This window comes from Monomorium pharaonis, chromosome 9 (genome assembly GCF_013373865.1).
Source record: "Monomorium pharaonis isolate MP-MQ-018 chromosome 9, ASM1337386v2, whole genome shotgun sequence".
NCBI classification, from domain to species: domain Eukaryota; kingdom Metazoa; phylum Arthropoda; class Insecta; order Hymenoptera; family Formicidae; genus Monomorium; species Monomorium pharaonis.
In genome coordinates, this window is record NC_050475.1 from 10,623,868 (window position 1) to 10,645,441 (window position 21,574).

The window sequence follows — 21,574 nt, forward strand, 5'->3', positions numbered from 1 at the left end:
ACACGTTGAAAGTTCGATTGAGTCCAACTACCAACGAAGCACGCCAAACACAAAATATAAAATTAATGTCATGATGGAACAAGTAAAATAATAAAATATATTTTAAATAAAATAAAAATGGAAAAATATTAATTTTTAATAGGATATAAAAATATTGAAACAAAATTGATATATGTCATAGTATATGTATATTATACTATACAGGGAGAGCATACTGGTCAATGTTCGTAAAAAAGTAGATAGGATCGAGATGAACATAAAAGTCCAATATTGTTATGGGTTTGGTCTGCTAATAATCGAGATATTAATTTTTCAATTATGCGAATGAGAGCGCGCCTTGCGCGCTAAGGAAGGGATCGAGCCGCTCGAGCCATAGCACGGCCTACTCTCTCAAGCATTGGCTCCCGGCGGCGGCGGGGGGGAGAAGGAGAAGCGTGGCGTCGTCGTCGTTCCCACGTCTCGCCGCACCGCGCCTAAGCTCGCGTCGATGGCTGCTACGCACACTCGCGATTACATGACGTGATTATGAATTATTAATAAAAATAGGACATATTTAAATCGTAATAAACTTCTGTAAATAAGAAAGTCGAAAGAAAAAAAGCGATGGAACCTGCAAATAATATAATATTTGTTGCATCAAATTCTCTCATCGTTTTTTATGAAATATTAAATTAACGAAGATTTATTACGATTGATTTTTTATATATTCTCCTTTCGTAATCATCTTATTAGAAAATTACGAAATGCACGAAATACTATCCCTAATATACACTCTTTGTAAAATAACACGATAGAAAAATGTTCACGTTTGATCTAACGACTTCAGGATAAATTATTCGATGCGACTTCTACGGCAATTATAGGTAATTAGAGATCAATGTTATGTCAAGTATCGTTAGTATGATTAACTACAAAGGATTTTCTTTTGTGATAGAAAACTTCGAGCTTCTTTTATCGTTAATACATTTATAAGTCACTGAAAATCTGTCGTAATTAATAATGCAATTAAAGGTAGAAGAAACTGTAAGTTTTCTATAGTTATAAAAGAAAATTCTTCGTTGTGTTAACAATACATGATATTGAACATTAATTTTTAAGCATAATTATCGTAGCATCGCGCCTAAGTATCGTGAATTCGTTACATCAAGAGGGAATATTTTTTAGTGTTATTACAAAAAGTGTAATATACTATGAATGTTTTTCGCGAATGTTTTTAGTACGACACCCCCCCCCCCTCTCTCTCTCTCTCTCTCTCTCTCTCTCTCTCTCTCTCTCTCTCTCTCTCTCTCTCTCTCTCTCTCTCTCTCTCTCTCTCTCTCTCTCTCTCTCTCTCTCTCTCTTCTCTCTCTTCCTCTCTCTCTCTCGCTCTCTCTCTCTCTCTCTCTCTCTCTCTCTCTCTCTCTCTCCTCTCTCTCTCGATCTCTCTCTCTCTCTCTCTCTGTGGTGAGTACAGTGTGCGGACGTGCTGTTCTTCGCTCCGTATTTTTTGTGCTTTTACTGCTGGTTACTGCCCCTCGGAGCCGCTTTTTTGCAGTTGCATGGTCAGAGGCGCACTTTTCTGACACTTTCCCTCTACGGTGAGTGTCCACTTGGCTTTTGTTTGGCTCATTTTGGCAAATCTTTGATTGGATGCGTCGAATGACTCTGGATCTTTCCTTCTGTCTAACCATCTTCATTGGCTGTCTCACTTTTGCGCACGCGCTGCCTCCGTCAGTCGTCTTCTTCTACAGTGCTTCGTCTCGCTGCGTGGCCCGAGTACCATCTTTGCCGTGTGATCTGCGCGTGACTCCTGCGTCTAACGGGCGTTCAGTTTGAAACCTCGCTATAAACTGTGAAGTGTTGACTGTATTTTGACTGTGTGCGTACAAAACTTATAATAATTGTCGAACACTGTTTTAAGTGTGCCACCTTCATGTTGTACGTGAGTATTATTGTAGTGTCAGTTTATTCGGACATTTTTAATAGGTTTAATAGTTTTAATAGTTGTTCTGACTTCTCTGCATACCGATGCAGCCGACGTGCGCTAGGTGTAAGAAGCAGATTGCTACCGCATCGATTGTGTGTGACTGTCGGAGAGCGTTTCACCCCGGGTGTGTAAAATCATATTCCGTCAATAAGTACGCAGATACCTGCTGCAAGGCGCTCGCAATGTCATTAAGCGCGCCTTCCACTCCAGTTGCAGAGGTGACTGCGCAACTGTCAGACTTGGCTTGTGCAACTGATTCTGTGTGCCCCCTCGCTGAGTCACTTGTGCCGTCGCGATCGCAGCCGAAATTTGAAACTAATTCCACCACGGACGCATTGTTGCTGCAGCTGGTTGAGCAACTGAGAGAGTGCAATGAGCGGTTCTCTGCATTCGCCGATGAACAACGCATAATTAACAGCGAAATGCGTGAGAAACTTGACCGGCTGAGTGACATTGCGGGCGTGGTGGAACGAAATAGTCAGCGCATTGCTTCACTCGAGCAACGCTGCACTGACCTTGTGCGTGATATGGGTGTTTTAAGCCGGGATCGAGGGTCGTCAAGTCATGCTTCTAATTCGCAAACAGACAACTTGCTTATTATTTCGGGCATTCCTGACTCCTTATCTACAACTCCGCCGATATTAGTTCGAAATGTGTTCGAGTCGCTCGGTGTCTCCGACCTTGCCTGTCACATCTTAGATGTCAGAGCTGCTGGTCGCCACCAGCCGCCTATAGCGTCCCATGCATCGCCTTCGCATCCTTCGTTGTCCTTGCGACCACTTCATGCTCATTCAACCAGCTCTTTAATTGTAACCTTGACCTCCTCCGCCGTGCGTAACAAGGTTATTTCTGCGAAGCGAGTGCGACGGGCGCTGATGTTGAGGGAGGTGAGTGACTCCGACTCCGATCGCAATATTTATGTTAATGAACTGCTCCCTAAGGAGGTCTATGAGCTGCTGAAACTCACCAGGCGCGTGGCTCGTGAAAAGTCGTACCGTTACGTCTGGGTTAGCGGCGGGCAGATTTATGTCCGACATTCTGATGGTAAGCCTAGCACTCCCATCGCCTCTCAAGCTGACTTGGATTCTCTTGTCTGACTAAATCTTTCTTCGAACCTGTCTTCTTCTGTTAAACCATGCTTTTCTAGCCTTCAATCCTCCTGTTTTAATATCGGTCAACTCAATGCTAACTCGTTGCGTGGCCACATAGACCTTATTAGACTTCAGTTCCACAATGCTTCCCACCATGTAATATCCATATCTGAGACATGGCTTCATGAGGGTGTCTCTGATGCCCTGGTTGGCATGAATGAATACTTCCTAATCAGGAATTACCGCTTGAGTCGCGCTGGAGGTGGTGTTGCATGCTATATTCATAAGTCACTCAAGGCTACAGTCATTGCGGCGTCCAGTAGTAACGGTGACGATAACGATATCAATAGCCCTGAATTCCTAATCATTGAAATTCGTCTACCTCTTGGCGAAGCTGTACTATTTGCGTCCATCTACAGAAGACCTAAAGGCCACCTTTTTCACGACTTCGTAGATAAGCTTACTGCCGTCTCTCATCGCTATAAGAATATTGTCATTGGTGGAGACTTGAACTGCAACCTGTTAATGAATAACTTTGAAGCCAGCTACTTGCGAGAACTTGCATCTAGTCTATCTCTACACATAGTTCCCTCGGAGGCTACGCATCATACCTCCATCTCCGACTCGTGGTTGGATGTTTTAATTATCGACGATCCTGACAAGATCCTTTCCTTCACCAAGTCCCCTGTTCCATTCATAGCCGGTCATGATCTCCTTCATCTTTCTCTTTCCTTTCATTCCAAACAAAATATTACGCGATCCATAGTGCGCCGCTGCTTCAGGGACATCAATGGGGACGAGTTTCTCAGTTTTATCATTGAGAAGGTGACTGAGGTTCAGTCCGAGTTTAACTCTCTGTCCGATGGAGTAGATGTTTCTCGATTGTGCAAGCTCCTGTCTGGTACTCTGCTCGAAGCATTGGATGTTTTTGCACCCGCTCGTGAGATTGTGACCAAGCGCCCTCCCATCAAATGGCTCTCAGTACAACTTAAAGCCCGTCTAAAATACTGTAATCTACTTTACAAACAAGCCAAGCGGTCGGGCAGCCTCCTCGGGTTTGCCAGGTATAGACTTTTTAGGAACCAACTCAATGCCGATATCAAGCGTGCCAAGGCTGAATTTCTTTTCACCTCTCTTAACAATATCACTGACCCGGCGAAGCTCTGGAAGGAGCTCGCTCGACTTGGTCTCACAAAATCTAATTTTGTGTCTCCTCTTCATTTATTCAAGTCCGATGAACTAAATGTCTACTATGCTTCTGTTACCAGTGCTTCGTCGGTGTCTTATCATGATTTTTCCTCAGCCATTACTCTAATTTCTTACCCTACTAGTCGACCTCAGCTCTCTTTTTCCACTGTTTCGCCTAGCGCTGTGTACAAACTTATTGCCTCTCGACCGCCTCATTCGTACGCGTCCGGTTTTGATGGATATCCCTCTTCCTATTATACGTATGGCCTGGTCCGGCATTGCTTTGTTACTCACTACTCTATTTAACCATTCACTAAATTCTTCAGTGTTCCCGTCTGATTGGAAGCGAGCTCTTGTTCGCCCACTCTCGAAGATTCGTGCTCCTATATCTCCATCAGACACTAGACCCATTGCAAATTTACCGGAAATCTCTAAAATTCTGGAAAGAATAGTGATCAAACAAATCACAGACTACATTGAAGAGTACAGTCTTCTTGATCACAGACAATCCGCCTATCGTCTGGGTTACAACACCCAATCTGCCCTTCTACGTGTCTGTGATGATATCAGGTTAGGTATTGATAACAGACTAGCTACCATCCTGGTTTTATTCGACTTCAGCAAGGCATTTGACACTGTCCCCCATCTTCTTTTACTTACCAAACTCAAAAGCCTTGGTTTCTCTGTGACGGTTCTTACCTGGCTCTTCTCATACCTGACTGGCAGAACTCAGGCTGTTGTGGATGATTCTGGGATTCGTTCGGAATGGCTACCCACATCTCTAGGTGTTCCGCAGGGTTCTGTTCTTGGCCCACTACTGTTCTCTCTCTTCGTCAATGACATAAGTAATGTTTTGTCATTCTCCAACCATATGTTCTTCGCCGATGACCTCCAAATATATCTTTCCTGCTCACCCGCAGAGATAGTTCATGGCCTGGAACGGATCACTAAGGATGCAACTGCTATCTCCGAATATGCGAGAGCAAATGGACTTAAACTAAATCTTGCCAAATCCAAAGTGATAGTTTTTGCTAGCCAGGGGTACTCTAGACTTAGATCTTCGACATCGACTTAGACCTATTACCACCTGTCATTGTCGACCAGACCAGACTTCCTTTCGTCAACGAGGTTCGTAACTTGGTTGTCACATTGACCTCAAACCTCTCATGGAGGAAACATGTTGTGCACATCTCTCAGGCTGTTCATCATGCTTTATATAAACTCAAATTTAACAAAAATGCTCTCTCCACCAAGCTCAGGATCAAACTTGTTAACAGCCTCATTCTTCCGCATATTGACTACTGTTGCCTAGTATATCATGGCTTAAGCTCCGAACTTAATACTAAATTGCAACGCTTAATCAATTGCTGCATAAGATTTATCTTCAATCTTAGATGAGCATATCACGCCATACCGACGCAGTCTGGGATGGCTTTCTGTTGAGAACAGAAGGCTTTACTTTCTTGGCTGTCTGACCTACCGTATTCTGCATTTACCCTCCCCTTCGTATCTAAGTGAACTTTTTCCCCCCCCTGACCCTCTGGTCAGGAGATCTGATCGTTCCACGTCCCAGTCCTCCACCTTCCTTATCCCCTCTCATCGTACTATTACCTACAGAAACTCTTTTCGCCTTTCCGCTATTTATTTTTGGCACTCACTCCCAGACCACATCATCTCCGCGTCCTCTCTGGATTCCTATAAGGTTCTCCTTCGCATGTTCTTGAACGAGTCTGAGCCTGTGATTACTGTCGAATAGTCGTACTATATTGCTTTTTACTAGAATACTTTGTTTTAGTACTTAAGAATAGATGCATGCATACAATACAATGCAGAATTATGATCTAGTCTTACCTTATCTCTAAGCTATTTCTATTTGGCTTCAAAGTTTCTCATAGATTTTCAAAAGCTTTTCAAAGTTTTCACTCTATATGTTTTTCACTTCATCAGTCTTTCATCTTCCATGTCTCATCTCATCATCACCTGTTCTTTTACTCTACATTTCTACTTAGCCTCTACCACAAATCTTTCACTCAGTGCTGTTATTTCTTCTATCAACCCTGAGCTGCTCTTTCATGTCTCTTGCTCCCCATGATGTCATCGTCCCCCTATTCTCACCTCATCTATCTCATTATCCACCATTTAAACTTAGGTTCATGTATACTTTAGCGTTTATCTTTCTGTGAACCTTGTATATAAATCTAGTAACGTAAGCTTCCTTATATTTGCTCTACTTTTACTTAAATACTGTTACTATTTTTAATAGCTCTGTTCCCTAGCTTTCACTTTGCATGTGCTGATTCGCGCTTCAACTGATTCTTTTGTATTTTTGGTATCTTTATACCGTTGTCGTTCTTTAATTATTATAACTCATGTCTGTACTTATTTTATCTTTTGCCCTTCAGCTTTTGCTTGGGCATAATAAAGTGTATCATCATCTCATCATCTCATCTCTCTCTCTCTCTCTCTCTCTCTCTCTCTCTCTCTCTCTCTCTCTCTCTGATGATTATGCTAAAAATAAATATGTTTATAACAATTTGTTACAAAATTTTTAAAGCTTAAAAAATCCACACGTAACAAAATTATTACCAAATTATTTAATTTATTTTAATTAATTTTTAAAAATGACATATTAATGATGTATATAAAAAATATTAAATATAATAATTTGTTAATATTCTAAATTTTCTAAGTAAAAAAGGTGTCGGTCTCAAAAACATAATATATATATTTGCATTACGCGAGCGAGCAAGACAGTAAGGGAGGTGAGCGAGATGAGAATAACCGTGCAAGAAAGCTCGATCCGATTCTTGGGCTTCAGCATGCTGTTATTCTCATCTCGCTCACTTCTATTACTATCTCATTTGTTCTTAATGATCTCTCGCTCGCTCCTTTTACTGTTTCGCTCGTTCTTATTGAATGTCTCGTTCGTTCTTGTATTTTCTCGCTCGCACACATATGAAAAATCAATAACTCTGTTACCGTCATTTCGTCCACATAGCACGGAACACAACTAGGTAGCACGGACGCACACCAAACGAACGATTTTATTGACAGGGTCGAAAAGTGGATGTGGTACGTAGTTTTACATCCACGTTTGGCGCTGATGCTACATCCACATTTCGGTCGCACGAAAAAGGCCGCGGTGGCCGCTCTCAGGCTTCTCTCTGCTAAAAGTCTGTACAGTGCGCACTCTAGGCACATTTTGCATGGAATTATTACATACACGGGTTGACGGCAGTTCGAGTAAGCCCGATAATTCAAATTTTCGAGATGATCGGTTTGATGCTCCGTAATAGCACTCATTCCCTCTCTAATGTCCCACATATCAATTATACATTCGGCACAGAAGGCTAGAGCACCACTAGTAGAATAGTAGAAAAATATTGCATAATGTTTAGTGCGTTTGTTTAAAGTAAGAAGTGTATCCTGCAAATCGTAAGGCACTAAAATGCGATCTCAAATCGTGTTTACAAATTTTTTAGCCGCCGAGCGACACATTTTGTCTACCGCTGATAGCGGAGGGATTTCAAAGACTTATTTCCCTCTCCCCACATATCTTCCCTAATAAAAACATCCTGAGTAAGAGGATAGTACCCCATGGGTGGGAGCGAGAGCGCGCAATGGGAGTGAAAGAGAGAACGCGTGTCGCAATCTTTTCCCGCGACATGAGGGAGAGGGGAGTAGAAAGCGGTATTTTTCTTGATACCCCCTTATAAAAAACATATCAAGTTTTTCAAAGGCACCGCAAAATAGTTTACGTCTGATATTAGTTTACTTCTGATAAGCGGATCTTCCCGGAGCTCCGGATGACGTCATCCCTCCCCGCCGTAACACCCCCCCGCGCCCACAAGTTCCCCCCGCACACCCGCACCCCCCTCGGAGCTCCCGAGTTAGAAGTATTCCTACTTCCCCCTAGTATTCCTACTAATGTATTAACTTTTCTGGATCTCAAAGAAAGCTTTCACTCCATTCCGATTCATCCAGATCATTCTAAGTTGTTCTCTTTCGCCACACCTGATGAACAGTTTGAGTTCATTAAACTTCCTTTTGGCTATTGTGAAGCTCCAGCTGAGTTTCAAAAACTTTTTATTTTACAGCCTCTTATGCGTGAAGGTAAAATACTGGTCTACATAGACGATATTTTAATATTAACTAAAACAATCGGAGAACATTTACAGATTATATTTCAATGTCTTTTACTTTTAAATCAGTACAATTTCGAAGTAAATTATGATAAATGCCAATTCCTTAAGAAATCGGTATTCCTTAAGAAATGAGTATTTGGGATATGTTATTTCTGATAAAGGTGTTACCCTTAGTAACCGACATGTCAAAACAATTGAAAAATTTCATATATACCCAAAAATGTTGATGAAACTCAGCGCTTTATTGGATTGATTGGATACTTTAGGAAATTTATTCCACATTTTGCCGAAAGGGCAAAACCACTATATTCATTGCTCAAGAAAAATTCCATTTTTAAATTCGATAATACATGCTTGAAATCATTTAATGAACTAAAATCTGCACTTATTTCGTTACCTATTTTACAACTGTACAATTCAAAATTGAAGACCAAACTCCACACAGATGCTAGTTCTGTCGCGTTAGCAGCTATCTTGCTACAGAAGCAAGAATCAGGTTTTCTAGCACCTGTGGCTTATTTCAGCCAAGTGACCAAGTCTGTCGAGAGCAGATATTATTCATTTAAACTTTAAATGTTGGCTGTTGTGCGTGCAATAGAAAAATTCCATATTTATCTATATGGTATAAAGTTTACTGTTATTACAGATTGCCATGCAGTAGTGTATGCAATTAATAAAGCCAATTTGAATCCACGAATTGTTCGTTGGACCATTCGTTTACAAAGTTATGACTTTACAATTAAACATCGCCATGGTAATAAAATGTCTCATGTGGACGCTTTAAGCCGTGCTATTGCGGCAATAGATACTCTTCCGATTGAAGTCGAGTTGCACACAGACAATTTACTCATCCAAAAATTCAAGTTGTCGCCAACCTGTTAGAGCAGCAGCCACATGACAAGTTCGAATTAATACACGGGTTAGTGTATCGAAAGTGTTCTGATAACAAATCGCGTTTCTATATCCCGGAGATTATGGTTTCAAATATTTTACGCGCTTATCACGACAATAACGCGCATTGCGGTGCTGAGAAGACATATCAAGGAATTTATAACACTTATTGGTTTCCCTTGATGAGGAAAGCGATTTGTGAACATATCGAAAATTGTTTAACATGCCTTGTGTCTAATACTTCGATGCACATTAAAGAAGGTGAACTTCAACTAGAGGAAACACCAGACACGCCCATGTCTGTTTTACACGTTGATTATTTTAAACCAATTTGTAAATCCTCTGATGGGTTTAAACATATTCTGGTTCTTGTAGATGCTTTTACAAGATACACTTGGCTCTTTCCGGTTCGATCTACAAGCACGAAAGAGACCATTAAACATTTGACTTGTGTTTTTAATAATTTTGGTAACTCTTTTATTTTAGTCTCGGATCGCGGTACATGTTTACCTCCTTTGAATTCAACGAGTTTGTTCAGAGTCGAAGTATTAAACATAGATTAATGGCGGTAGCCGCGCCGTGGACAAATGGACTTGTTGAGCATATCAACCGTTTCCTCAAAAGCTCTCTAAAAAAAGTCGTTGAAGAACAGGAATTGTGGTCAAATAAAATTGCAGATATTCAATCTGTTATTAACAATACATATCATTCATCAATAAAGTGTTCTCCGTCTAAACTATTATTTGGTTACGAACAACGTAACAATTTAAGCTCTCAACTGAGTAATTTCCTGAATAATTTGGCTGGTAATGTTCTTTCTTCTAGAGAACTTTTAGAGCAGAAAGAAAGAAATTGAGAAATCGCTAAAAAAGCTTCAAATGACTTGAAGGCTTACAATAAAACAATTTACAATAAAAGGCACAAAAAGCCTACCAAATATCAAATAAATGATTATGTCCTAGTGCGTAATACCTCTGTCAAATCAGGGGAAGACAAGAAACTAAAACCTAATTATCGCGGTCTTATCAAATAACAAAGGTCTTAAACAAGAATAGGTACGTAGCACAAGATATCCCTGGGTGTACCATCACTCAAAAACCATACAATTCAATTCTATCCCCAGATAGACTCAAGAAATGGGTCAAGACTACTAAAGAATGATTTTCTCAGACGTCTTCTTTGTTTATAAAGATTTACCCATTGATATTTTATTGTATAATTTGACACTTATTGTAATAACATATTGTAATAACAATAATAGTAACCCATGTTTCAAGTCTCAAGGCCATGTATTATCCTTAATTAAAAAAAAAACCTTTACCGAAAGCTGTGAACTTATATATATCTAAGTATTTGTTTTACAACTTAAAATTATATTTGTTGCGTTTTAATTAACAGTTATTGTACTCTACTATCATATTATATTCTATAATTTTAGTTATAAGTTACCGTTCATAATTAATATTATAATTTAGGTTAATGTTCGAGGTCGAACAATCTGTCAGGCTGACCAAGCTGTAAGGAAGTAACCGTGATTTGATTTTCGCGCCTTGTTGGCGGTGGCACTTGTATAGTGTTCTCCACAAGCGCCACCGTAGGCGTGCGTAGTCCTCCGGCCTACAGGACCTCCGATTGTCCGTGAATTACGGTAGATAGTTCGGTCGGTTGCACTGTCGATCGTTATATATATATGTGCGTTCGTTCGGTTGAAGGTGTGTGGCGGTCTTTGGGTCGTCGGCATTTTTGGTTCTGTAAAAATCCGTTTTGGAATAAACCATCTAAAAAGAAGTACCTCTGCAAATTCTCATTACCTAGCTGTAGGCGGCAGACTTAAATCTAGTCTCTAATCCTTACATTATATTGTTTTTCTACAAATTACAAATGCTTTGCTACAAATAAAAAAATTATTTTAATATTATTATACAAATTTTCATCATAGAAATGGGAAGTGAAATTGTTTACACCTGTGTTTTGTGCGATAAACTGTTATTACATGAAATAATTGGCAATCATTCATGCTTCAAGGGATATGATAATATTGTTGCTATTAATGACACAAATACGATATACTCAGCAACCAGTGAGATTAATTTTTAATTGTTCTTTTATAAATAATTCTAATGTAATGCTTAAATAAAAAAATTAATTTAATGTTGCAGGTGATAATACAATTATTACAAAAAGACAGACTTCGGAACAATCAGGGTGCAATGAAAATGTTCCTCAAAATAGCTAGGACAATTATGAATTAAATACAACTCAAAATAGTAGCTGTTCAATCGAATCCTCGAATATTACAGAAAGAACTAAGATACGCTCGAGTTCTACAAAAATATCACCAGCAGAATTATTAATTTCTCTTGTCCAGGATCGACCTCCTACATGGAACATTTCTGAAAAGAAATTACTAGTAGAGCGTGAAAGACATGCAATGTTCAGGTTATGGAAAAAAATTTATCAAAATTTAAAAGGTATAGATTGTTAAAAATATATTTCTTTATTATTAATGCCATTATCATTATTGTGTATGCTTGATCGCTGCCGTACTGGTAGGTAGTGGGTTTACAGCATTAGCAGAGTGGAACAAGGTTAGATAATTGGTGAACACAGTTTATTGCGTCGTATAAACTTATATTACTATAACGTGTGCACGAGACGCTGGTCATACGAGGAGAGAGTCTTGAGAAGAAACCTTGCAGTAGGATTGAGTCACATGGCTAGATACGCAAGGCAGGTTCGCATGAGCCACCAATCGGCTTCGATCGCGCATGAGAACGGGTCATGCGCGTATACTCTTAATATTAATAGGAACATATATAACACTCCCCTCACTAAAAGAAAAATACAAAAGTAACTTATTTCTTTTTTGGAAGAACATAATCATCGAATCGCTTAGGTAATCTAGGAATTCGTGAGGAGCGCGTACACACTATAGCAGATGTAGGGGTTTCAGCTGTAGGTGCTGCTATTGTAGGTTCAATCACTGGTTCTTGGAAAGGTTTAGGTGTAGAGGTAACTATAACGGAACCAGTAGGAGTTGAGTACAAAGAGTTAGGAGTAAGATCGGAATATGATGGAGTGGATGGTGTTTCATTTCCGTTTGAATTTCCAGCAAAACTGAAAGAACTTGAATTTGTGTTTAAATCGCTCGGCGCATTTACAATTAATGGACTTGTGTTAGCGCTTGGTGTAAGTGTAGTTTCATTTGTAACATTGTTTCGCACACTTGTATTTGTGTGAATACTAGTATTTGGTGTAATTATTTCATTGTCCGGAGTGTGACATTCAATTTGAATATAATCTTCATCGCGCACTGGTGTGTTTTCGCCTATCAGTCGCATCTGATTTACATGTCTTTTCCAAAAACGGCCGTCGTCAAGACGGATATTGTAATGTAAATCGCCTAATCGATTTATAATTGTACCAAAAAGCCATTTAGCTTTGCCTGTGTAGTTTCGGCAACTAACTCTCTTCCCCTCCTTGAAATCAAATGGAGGTTCATGTTGCATTGTATGTGTAGTAACAAGTGGTTTAAGTAAATCGAGGCGTGTTCTGACTTTTCGTGAAAATAACGCTTCAGCTGGAGAGATTCCTGTTTTCGTGTGTGGTGTATTTCGGTATTGAATAAGTAAATTTTGTAATGCTGGTTCGATATTCGCATGTGTAGCTTTCATTCGTTTGAGTGCATTTTTTAGAGTTTGAACATATCTTTCCGCCTGACCGTTAGTTGCAGGGTGGTACGGAGCTGTAAGTTTCTGTGTAATTCCATTATTTTTTAAAAATTGCGTAAATTCTTTAGAAGTAAAAGTTTTCGCGTTATCGGATACGAAATATTGAGGTAAACCATGGGTACAGAAAATTTGTCTGCATAATTTAATAGTGATGTCTGAAGTAATATTTTTCACTACATGGATTTCCGGCCATTTGGTGTGGGCGTCCACAAGTATGAAAAAGTAATGATTTAAAAATGGCCCTGCAAAGTCTGCGTGAACTCTTTCGAAGGGCGTATTTGTAGGTTCCCAAATATGGTTAGTAACTTTAGGAGGGTTATTTTTGTAAGTATTACAATTAAAGCAATTTTTTGAAATGTACTCGATATCTTTATCGATATTGTTCCACCAGACGTGTTCTCTGGCTAAGTGTTTCATACGTACAATGCCAAAGTGTCCTGAATGTAATTCAGTTAGTATTTGTTTTCGTAGAATGTATGGGATAACTACTCTTGATCCTCTAAAAATAATATTATTAGATAAAGTAAATTCTTCAATGGGAATTGTATAGAATTTATTATTTTTGTATAAATTGTGTCCGTATTTAATAGATTTAAGTAGTTTAGATAGCTCCCTATCTTTAGCTGTAGCTTTTGCGACTTGTTCAGCGGTAACAGGTAAAGTTTCAAAAACAGAGCTATAAAACTCGTCGACTAAGTCACATTCATTTTTATTATTTGAAGAAATTGGCAATCTAGATAAACAATCAGCATTAGCATGCTTTTCTGATTGTCTGTACTGTATATTGAAATTGAAACTTTGCAAAAAGATAGCATAATGTTGCATTCTTGATGCTGTGAAAATTGGTAAGCCTTTTGTAGGTGAGAAAATTTGCGTTAATGGACGATGATCCGTAATAAGTGTGAATTTAGAGCCGTGCAAGTATTGGTAAAATTTTTTTATACCAAAAATAATAGCGTATGCTTCTTTGTCTATTTGTGAATAATTTTGTTGTACTTTCGTAAGTGTTTGAGATGCGTATTGAATTGCCCGTTCCGTACCGTCGGGATACACGTGCGATAATACGGCACCGACACCGTAAGGACTTGCATCTGTAGCAAGAGTAATGGGTAATTTCGGATCGAAATGAACAAGGCATTTAGGACTAATAAAAGCTTGTTTTGCTGATTCAAAAGCTTTTTTGCATTCGATAGACCAATAAAACTTAGTATTTTTTTGTAAAAGTTTATTTAATGGTTGTAAAATTTCGCTAAGATTTGGTATAAACCTATCGTAGTAATGGATCATGCCGAGAAAGCTACGTAATTCGGTTAAATTAGTAGGGCTAGGCATATTATTGATTGCTTCTATTTTATCTGGTGCTTTATGTACACCATTTCTATCTATTATGTATCCGCAGTAATGAATTTTATCCGTAAAGAATTGACTTTTATTGACATTTATCCGTATATTATATTTTTGCAAACGTAGAAAAACTTCTCGTAATTTATTGAAATGATCTTCAGGATTTCTTCCCGATACGCGTATATCATCTAGAAAAACTATTACGCCCGGAATGTCTTTTAAAATATTCTCTATCGTACGTTGCCAAATCGCGGGGGCGGATGCAACGCCATACATTAGGCGTGTAGGCCTATAAAGTCCTTTATGTGTATTGAGTGTAAGTAATTCACGGTCCTCCGGCCGTACTTCTAATTGTAAATAGGCTTGCAATAAGTCAATTTTAGAAAATATTGTGCCACCTGCCATTGATGCTAATAATTCATCAGGCGTCGGCAAGGGATGCTCGTCTATCTTTAAATTTGGGTTGATGGTAACACTATAATCACCGCAAATTCGTACCGTACCGTTTTTTTTTAAAACGGGGACAATGGGCGTAGCCCAGTCCGAATAATCGATTTTTTGAAGGATTCCTGCTTGAGTAAGATCGTCAAGAGTTTTCTCAACTTTTTCACGTAAACGAAATGGAACCACTCTTGGTTTATGAAAAATTGGTGTAATATTCTTCTTTAAATTAATACGAGCTTGAATATTAGAAATTTTAGCAATTGATTGATCTGTTAGATCTTTGAACTCATTAAGTAAAAATTTTAATTGTGTGTTATTGTTCGAAGGTTTAATCGTATGTATGGATTGTAATTCGCCAAGTAATTTCTGTATGCCTGAGTGTTCTTTTAATTGTCGTATCCATTCTCGACCGAGAAGCGATTCCCGATTTTCTTTTGTAATGTATAAATTTAATTTACGCAGAAACTTACCGCTCTTAACATTTACAGTAATGTAACCAATAACGTCTATTTGAGTTTTGCAATATGATACTAAATTTATGTCAGTAGGATAAATTGTTGAATTCGCGAACAATCTTCGTGCTTTATTTCTAGACATTAACGTAACCACTGCGCCGCTATCGATTTCGAAACGGACTTTCTTATCGTTTACATTTAACGTTGTGTAGATTTTATCTCTGTAATTTGTATGTTCATTCACGCGTAATACACTGTGTGCGGTATTTGACGAATTGGTATTAATTGAATTTGTCGCGAATGATTTTGATTTACATACTTTTTTAATGTGTCCTGCTTTCCCGCACTTAGAACACGTAATCGAACGATCCATTGTACAATCATTTGCATAATGGTCCTTGCCACAACGGTAACAAACGACATTTTGTGAATTATTTGGTTTCGCATGCATTTTACTGTCTTTATTTTTGCTTGGATAAAAAGGTTTCTTAGACTTATCTCTAGGTACTGGCTTCTTCGTAGAATGTCCTATTTTGACGATGGCTTCCTCCCCTCGACATTGCTTGGTTCCTTTCTCTGAGAGTTCCATTGCTGTCGCTGTTTGTATTGCTTTTTCCAGGGTGAGGTCCTTTGTTTCCAGCAGTCGATTTTGGATGCGTTTATTCCTTAATCCAAGAATAAAATAGTTGCGTATTCCTGTGTTAGTGTAGTCTCCCATCTTGCAATTAATGGAAAGCCTTTGCAACGCCGCCAAAAAGTCTTGTACTGATTCTCCTTCTTGTTGTTTGCGCTGCATCAATTTAAAGTTTTCAGCTACTTCTAACGTTTCCGGTTCATAAAATTCTTGTAGCAGTTTTGTGATGTCATTGAACGTTTTTGCATATGGATCTTCCGGTGCAAGACGGTTAGATAGCATTTTGAATGCTGCTGTACCAACAAAATGCAACAGGTACGGGACTTTTTTATTTTCTGCTATCTCGAAGATTCCAAGTGCACCTTTGAACCGTTTCAGCCATTGTGTCCACGTGATTTCGTTTGGATCGAAAGGATCAATATTAAATGCAATTGGTATTTGCTGTGCCATTGTAAATTTAATTTATTTCACGAACGTGAAACTTTATCTTGATTTTCTTCACGTATATGTAAAAAGAATTTGAATGTTCCCGTTTAGCACATGTATATGCATGTACAGTCGGTGTCAATAATGCAAGGATGATGCAATCGAATGTTCTCAACGGCACTTGCAACTGGCACCCGGCACGTGCTTGCCTGGACCCCGCACGCACTGCAGAATGTTCTCGCGCCTTTTCCACGCATAAAGAATTCCCCTTGCATGTAAGTTCTGCTTTTGCTATTCTCGATCCTCGTCGCCACTATTGTGTATGCTTGATCGCTGCCGTACTGGTAGGTAGTGGGTTTACAGCATTAGCAGAGTGGAACAAGGTTAGATAATTGGTGAACACAGTTTATTGCGTCGTATAAACTTATATTACTATAACGTGTGCACGAGACGCTGGTCATACGAGGAGAGAGTCTTGAGAAGAAACCTTGCAGTAGGATTGAGTCACATGGCTAGATACGCAAGGCAGGTTCGCATGAGCCACCAATCGGCTTCGATCGCGCATGAGAACGGGTCATGCGCGTATACTCTTAATATTAATAGGAACATATATAACAATCATCATTATTACAATTCACTATAATCGTCATTGTCTACAATAATAGAAATAATTATGACGATTATTCCCAATGAACACGCTGTGAGCATTTACGGAACATTTATAAAACATATTGCACATAAATGTTACAGACCAGCACAACGAACTAATAATGTGGCAAGTATGTCATTGACGTAACGAGACTATAACTGTTACGTATGTCTGTGTTGTCACTTTTTTGTTGCATAATTACGTAACATTTACATAATTTTGTTGACGTCAATAAGCCAAATGTTAATGTTTCGTAAATGTGATGTTACTATTGTAATGTTATTGCGCCATCATGTTTAATACATAACAATTACGTAATTTTGATAACGTCAATGAGCGTAACATAAAAATTTCGTAAATGCAGCATAAATGTAATAATGTTATTGTGACATCATGTTTAATACATAACAATTACGTAATTTTGATGACGTCAATGAGCGTAATATAAAAATTTTGTAAATGCAGCATAAATGTGATAATGTTATTGTGACATCATGTTTAATACATAACAATTATGTAATTTTGATGACTTCAATGAGCTTAACATAAAAGTTTTGTTAATGTAGCATAAATGTGATAATGTTATTACGACATCAAATATCTTTAACATCTTCCGTGCCACGTGAATCACTTTAATCCATTCTGGACTTCCCACTGTTACTATTATTACTTATTAATTATTTACTAAGCATAAGAAGAAATATAATTTTATTAAATAAAAATAAAAATAATAATTTGTTAAATAATAAATAATTTACAATTATGCGGAAATTTTGATTATAGCCTCTTGTAATTATTATATCTTTTTAGTTTACATACTGCATTTAGCAAAATAGTTTTGTAGTTAGTATATACGCAATCTATTAAAATCAATAACATTCTACTTGAACCAGGTAAAATCTATTTACATATCAGCCGATTAGAACTTATTCTATATTATATAAATTTAAAAAGTATGTAGTTCGCGGATTGCCGCTAGGCGATGCACGCGGCATCTTTCTCCTAATGCAATTTACACTCCAAAGGCTACATAAATAGACCACCCACGGTGACAGAAACCGGATCAATCTATGTTATCATAGTGAGCTTTCGGGGCATATGTATTTTTTATTACGTCTTAAAGACACATCTTAGCTGTTATGGCTAAATTTTAGCTTTGGTAAGAAATCCTTTTTAAGAAAAATAAAGTAAAAACGACATAATAGTTACAAGAAGAATCTTTCTGGTACGTAATTTTATACGAGCATTTTACGTTAATTTATACGTAAAAGTCAGCTTATACGTAAAAGTAACGTTATTTTATACGTAAATGTGACTTCATATACGTAAAAGTAATGTTATTTTATACGAAACCATTATGTGTATGTTCCCTCTCTCTTTTTCCGATTTTGTTGCCCAGAATATGCTGACATTTTGACCAAATTGTAACTGGAAAATGACGTAACTATTACGAGAACAGTGGAACATTGTTCCATAATGATCACATAAATGTTACGAATCAGTGTTTACTGGGTTTAATCTTTATATGATAATGTTGTTGTTTTAGAATATTATTCAACTGTAGAGAATGTAAAAAAATGGAAAGGCTTGCATGGTACTTTAAAAAAAATCTATTAGTAATGAAAAAATGCAAAAGTGGATCTGCTGCTCAAAAAAAAGCTAAATGGAAATATTTCGATCAAATGAGGTTTTTAATCGATCATGATCTTGCATACAATAGGTATAAATTTGAAATATGCTTTTTGGTCACATCTTTTTTTCTTTATTAAACATTGCATGCATTTAGCTATGAAGACTAGAACCAGGGGCTCAATTCTATACCGCCTACCGACAAGTATCGGTGTCGTTGCGCAGATATTTTATATGGCAAAAAACCTGCGCAATGACACCGATAGTTGTCGGTATGCGAAAACCTAACAGAGTTTCGCCTCACTCAAAATCACAGAGATCAGTCTCCTGGGCCCCAATTCTGTACTGATGCGGTACAGAATTGGGGCCCAGGAGACCGATCTCTGTGATTTTGAGAGAGGCGAAAATCTGTTAGAAATGTAGTACAAAATGGTGGCGCTGACGATGCTGATACACCGGAATATATTCCAACTCTAGATACAATCGTCTAGTCTAAGTTTATCGTAGTCAGTCGTGCTAGTGGTGCTAGACTGTACGCGGTTGTTTTATTGGTATAAGAAAACTGAGATAAGAACTCTAAATGTAAAATTGCTAAGATTTTTATTATAAATTTGCATTTATTGTCAAATGCTTGTCGTTATACTCCATATTGTTTCCGGTAAATCATTGTCGCCAGCGCCACCATTTGGTACTACATTTCTAACAAATTTTCGCCTCACTTTTGGAGGCCAAATCAGGCTTAATTCGGTCTTCTGGTTCTAGTTTTCATACATTTAGGATTAGTGAAAGTAACATGTCTGAGACATTATTAGTTGATGATGGGGAGGGAAAAAATATGTTAGATGAAGAGATGAAGAAATGGATTTAGTAGAACCAACTAGAATTGAAAAACGTAAGTAAATAAAAAATCAAACATTTTTTTAATTCATTAAAAAATGTGAATATGTATATATTTTAGGTAATTCTAAAAACCGAAAAAACTTAGATGCTCTGGACAAAATTACGAAATCACTAAAAACACCATTACCACCTATTACATTTCTAAACTTGCCAATAATACCACCTCCACCACCTCCTCCACCTGCAGCAATTGATGTACAAAATGAAATCAAAGAATTTACAATTTTAATAGAAAATAAATTGTTGTGAGCGTTTGCTCGTTTTGGGAATTCTTTCCCGTCGGTAGTTGGGATTCGTCCTGCCTTAAGGGTTAGGACCCAAAGGGTGAAGGTTCAGCTCGGTGTATGAGAGAAAAGAAGACGCTTCTTACTTGCTTGTTCGTTGTCTTTATTTCTTTCTCTTGCGCTTACAGTCAGCTGTGTTGATGTCACGTAACACTCGCGATAAGGGTTACGGTATGCGACGATGCTCGGTCGTTGTTATGATACTCTCCGCTCGGTCACGGCGTGGTCGCGTTTATATATTATGATATCTGGCGCAATTTCGGGGGCCAGTGACCGGGTGTCGGTAGCTTCCGCGAGGCTAAGCGTTTCGACATCGGAACGCGGTAGCCTTGCGGTTTGATTTTGCAGCGTAGGGCCTATTTCTAGGGCGATACGAACTGCTTCTGAGTGCGCTGTTGTAATCTCACGGAAGTTAATTGGGACTTCCGTGAGCGCGGCGGATTCTTGTGCGTCTTTCGAAAGAGGTGCTTCTTGCAACGTCTTTCGAAAGATGCGTGTCACGATTTTAATAGATATAGTTGTAATCGGCTTACAACAAAATTTAAGAAAATTGAATCAAGAAAAAGCAAATATTTAATGTTTAAGATACACGAACTTTTTTATAATAAATATAAGTTTGTTTGAGAGTGAGCTTACAATTACAATTTCAAAAAATTTGTAATTCTTTTTTTTAATTTTTTTTCTTCTTTATAAATGTAAGTTTTTTTAGTTTTTTTCTAATTTGTAATTCTTCAGATTTATTTTTATTATGTTATGTAAAATAGCTTAAAATATTATATAGGTTAAGTAAATAAAAGTATTATGTTGTTGCATTTAAATATAAAAATATATGTAATGTTTCTGTTTACTGTTCAAATGTCAAATAAACAATGTTTTTTGTACTTACAAGTGTAATTATTTTATTTGTAAATACTTACAAGCGTAATTATTTTATTTGCATATATACTTTTTAACATACTCAATACTTATTAACATAATATTAAAAAACACAATATGCAGTTATAGTTATATATAATCATACTGCCACTTCATAGCACCTTTATTGTTGAAATATTCACAGAATTCTTCTCGAATAATAACTGCTTCTTTACTGGAAGCATTATTACCTGTCCGAGTGATTTCTCTAAATGTACTTTCATTTTCTGTTATATTTCTCCAAGTTCCAAGTATAATTCTACCATTTCTTTCACGGTATACTAGATCTTCTAAAATATATAGATCTTTTTCTTCTTGTAAATCTTGCATTCGTAGCCAATTATGAAGGCATTCTGTTGCTTTGACTAAATTAATTGTATTTTCAACACTCATTAATATTGGTCTTCTGAAGATTCGCCATCTACTCGCCAATATATCAAATGAGTTTTCTATCACACGTCTAGCTCGGCTCAAACGATAATTAAAAATTTTTTTGCCAATGTGCAATGTTCACTTTCCAGGATATGGCCTGAGTAGATAACGCTTCAATGGAAAAGCTTCATCACCAACATAATACAAAATAATACAAAATGGTAACTCAATATCAGTTTTTGGCAAATATGCTGGTAAAGGTAAATTCATTTCACCACTTTCCAATCTGGTACCTAATATATATTGGGTAAAGATTCCTCCATCACTTCTGCAACTGTAAAAGCCAATATCAATAAAAGTGAATATATAATTAGCATCACACATAGCTAAAAAAACAATGCTATGACTATCTTTATAATTAAAATATACGGAACCAGCATTGGAAGGACACTGAAAAAATTAAAAAAGTAAAGTTATTTATCTACAAATGCCTTTAGATATAAGTATTTG

At 37.6% G+C, this 21,574-nt stretch overlaps 2 protein-coding genes across 2 annotated transcripts; both read left to right on the forward strand.

Moving 5' to 3' along the window:
• Nucleotides 1-2,148: 2,148 nt before the first annotated feature.
• On the forward strand, nucleotides 2,149-3,063 carry LOC118644076. The gene has a single exon (XM_036292186.1). It carries the CDS (start codon nucleotides 2,149-2,151, stop codon nucleotides 3,061-3,063), a length of 915 nt encoding a protein of 304 aa, XP_036148079.1.
• A 207-nt stretch (nucleotides 3,064-3,270) lies between these two features.
• LOC118647382 lies at nucleotides 3,271-5,740 on the forward strand. Its single transcript, XM_036292187.1, has 3 exons — nucleotides 3,271-4,474; nucleotides 4,572-5,090; nucleotides 5,166-5,740. Exons 1-3 carry the CDS (start codon nucleotides 3,271-3,273, stop codon nucleotides 5,318-5,320), a joined length of 1,878 nt encoding a protein of 625 aa, XP_036148080.1. The 3' UTR covers nucleotides 5,321-5,740.
• Nucleotides 5,741-21,574: the final 15,834 nt, after the last annotated feature.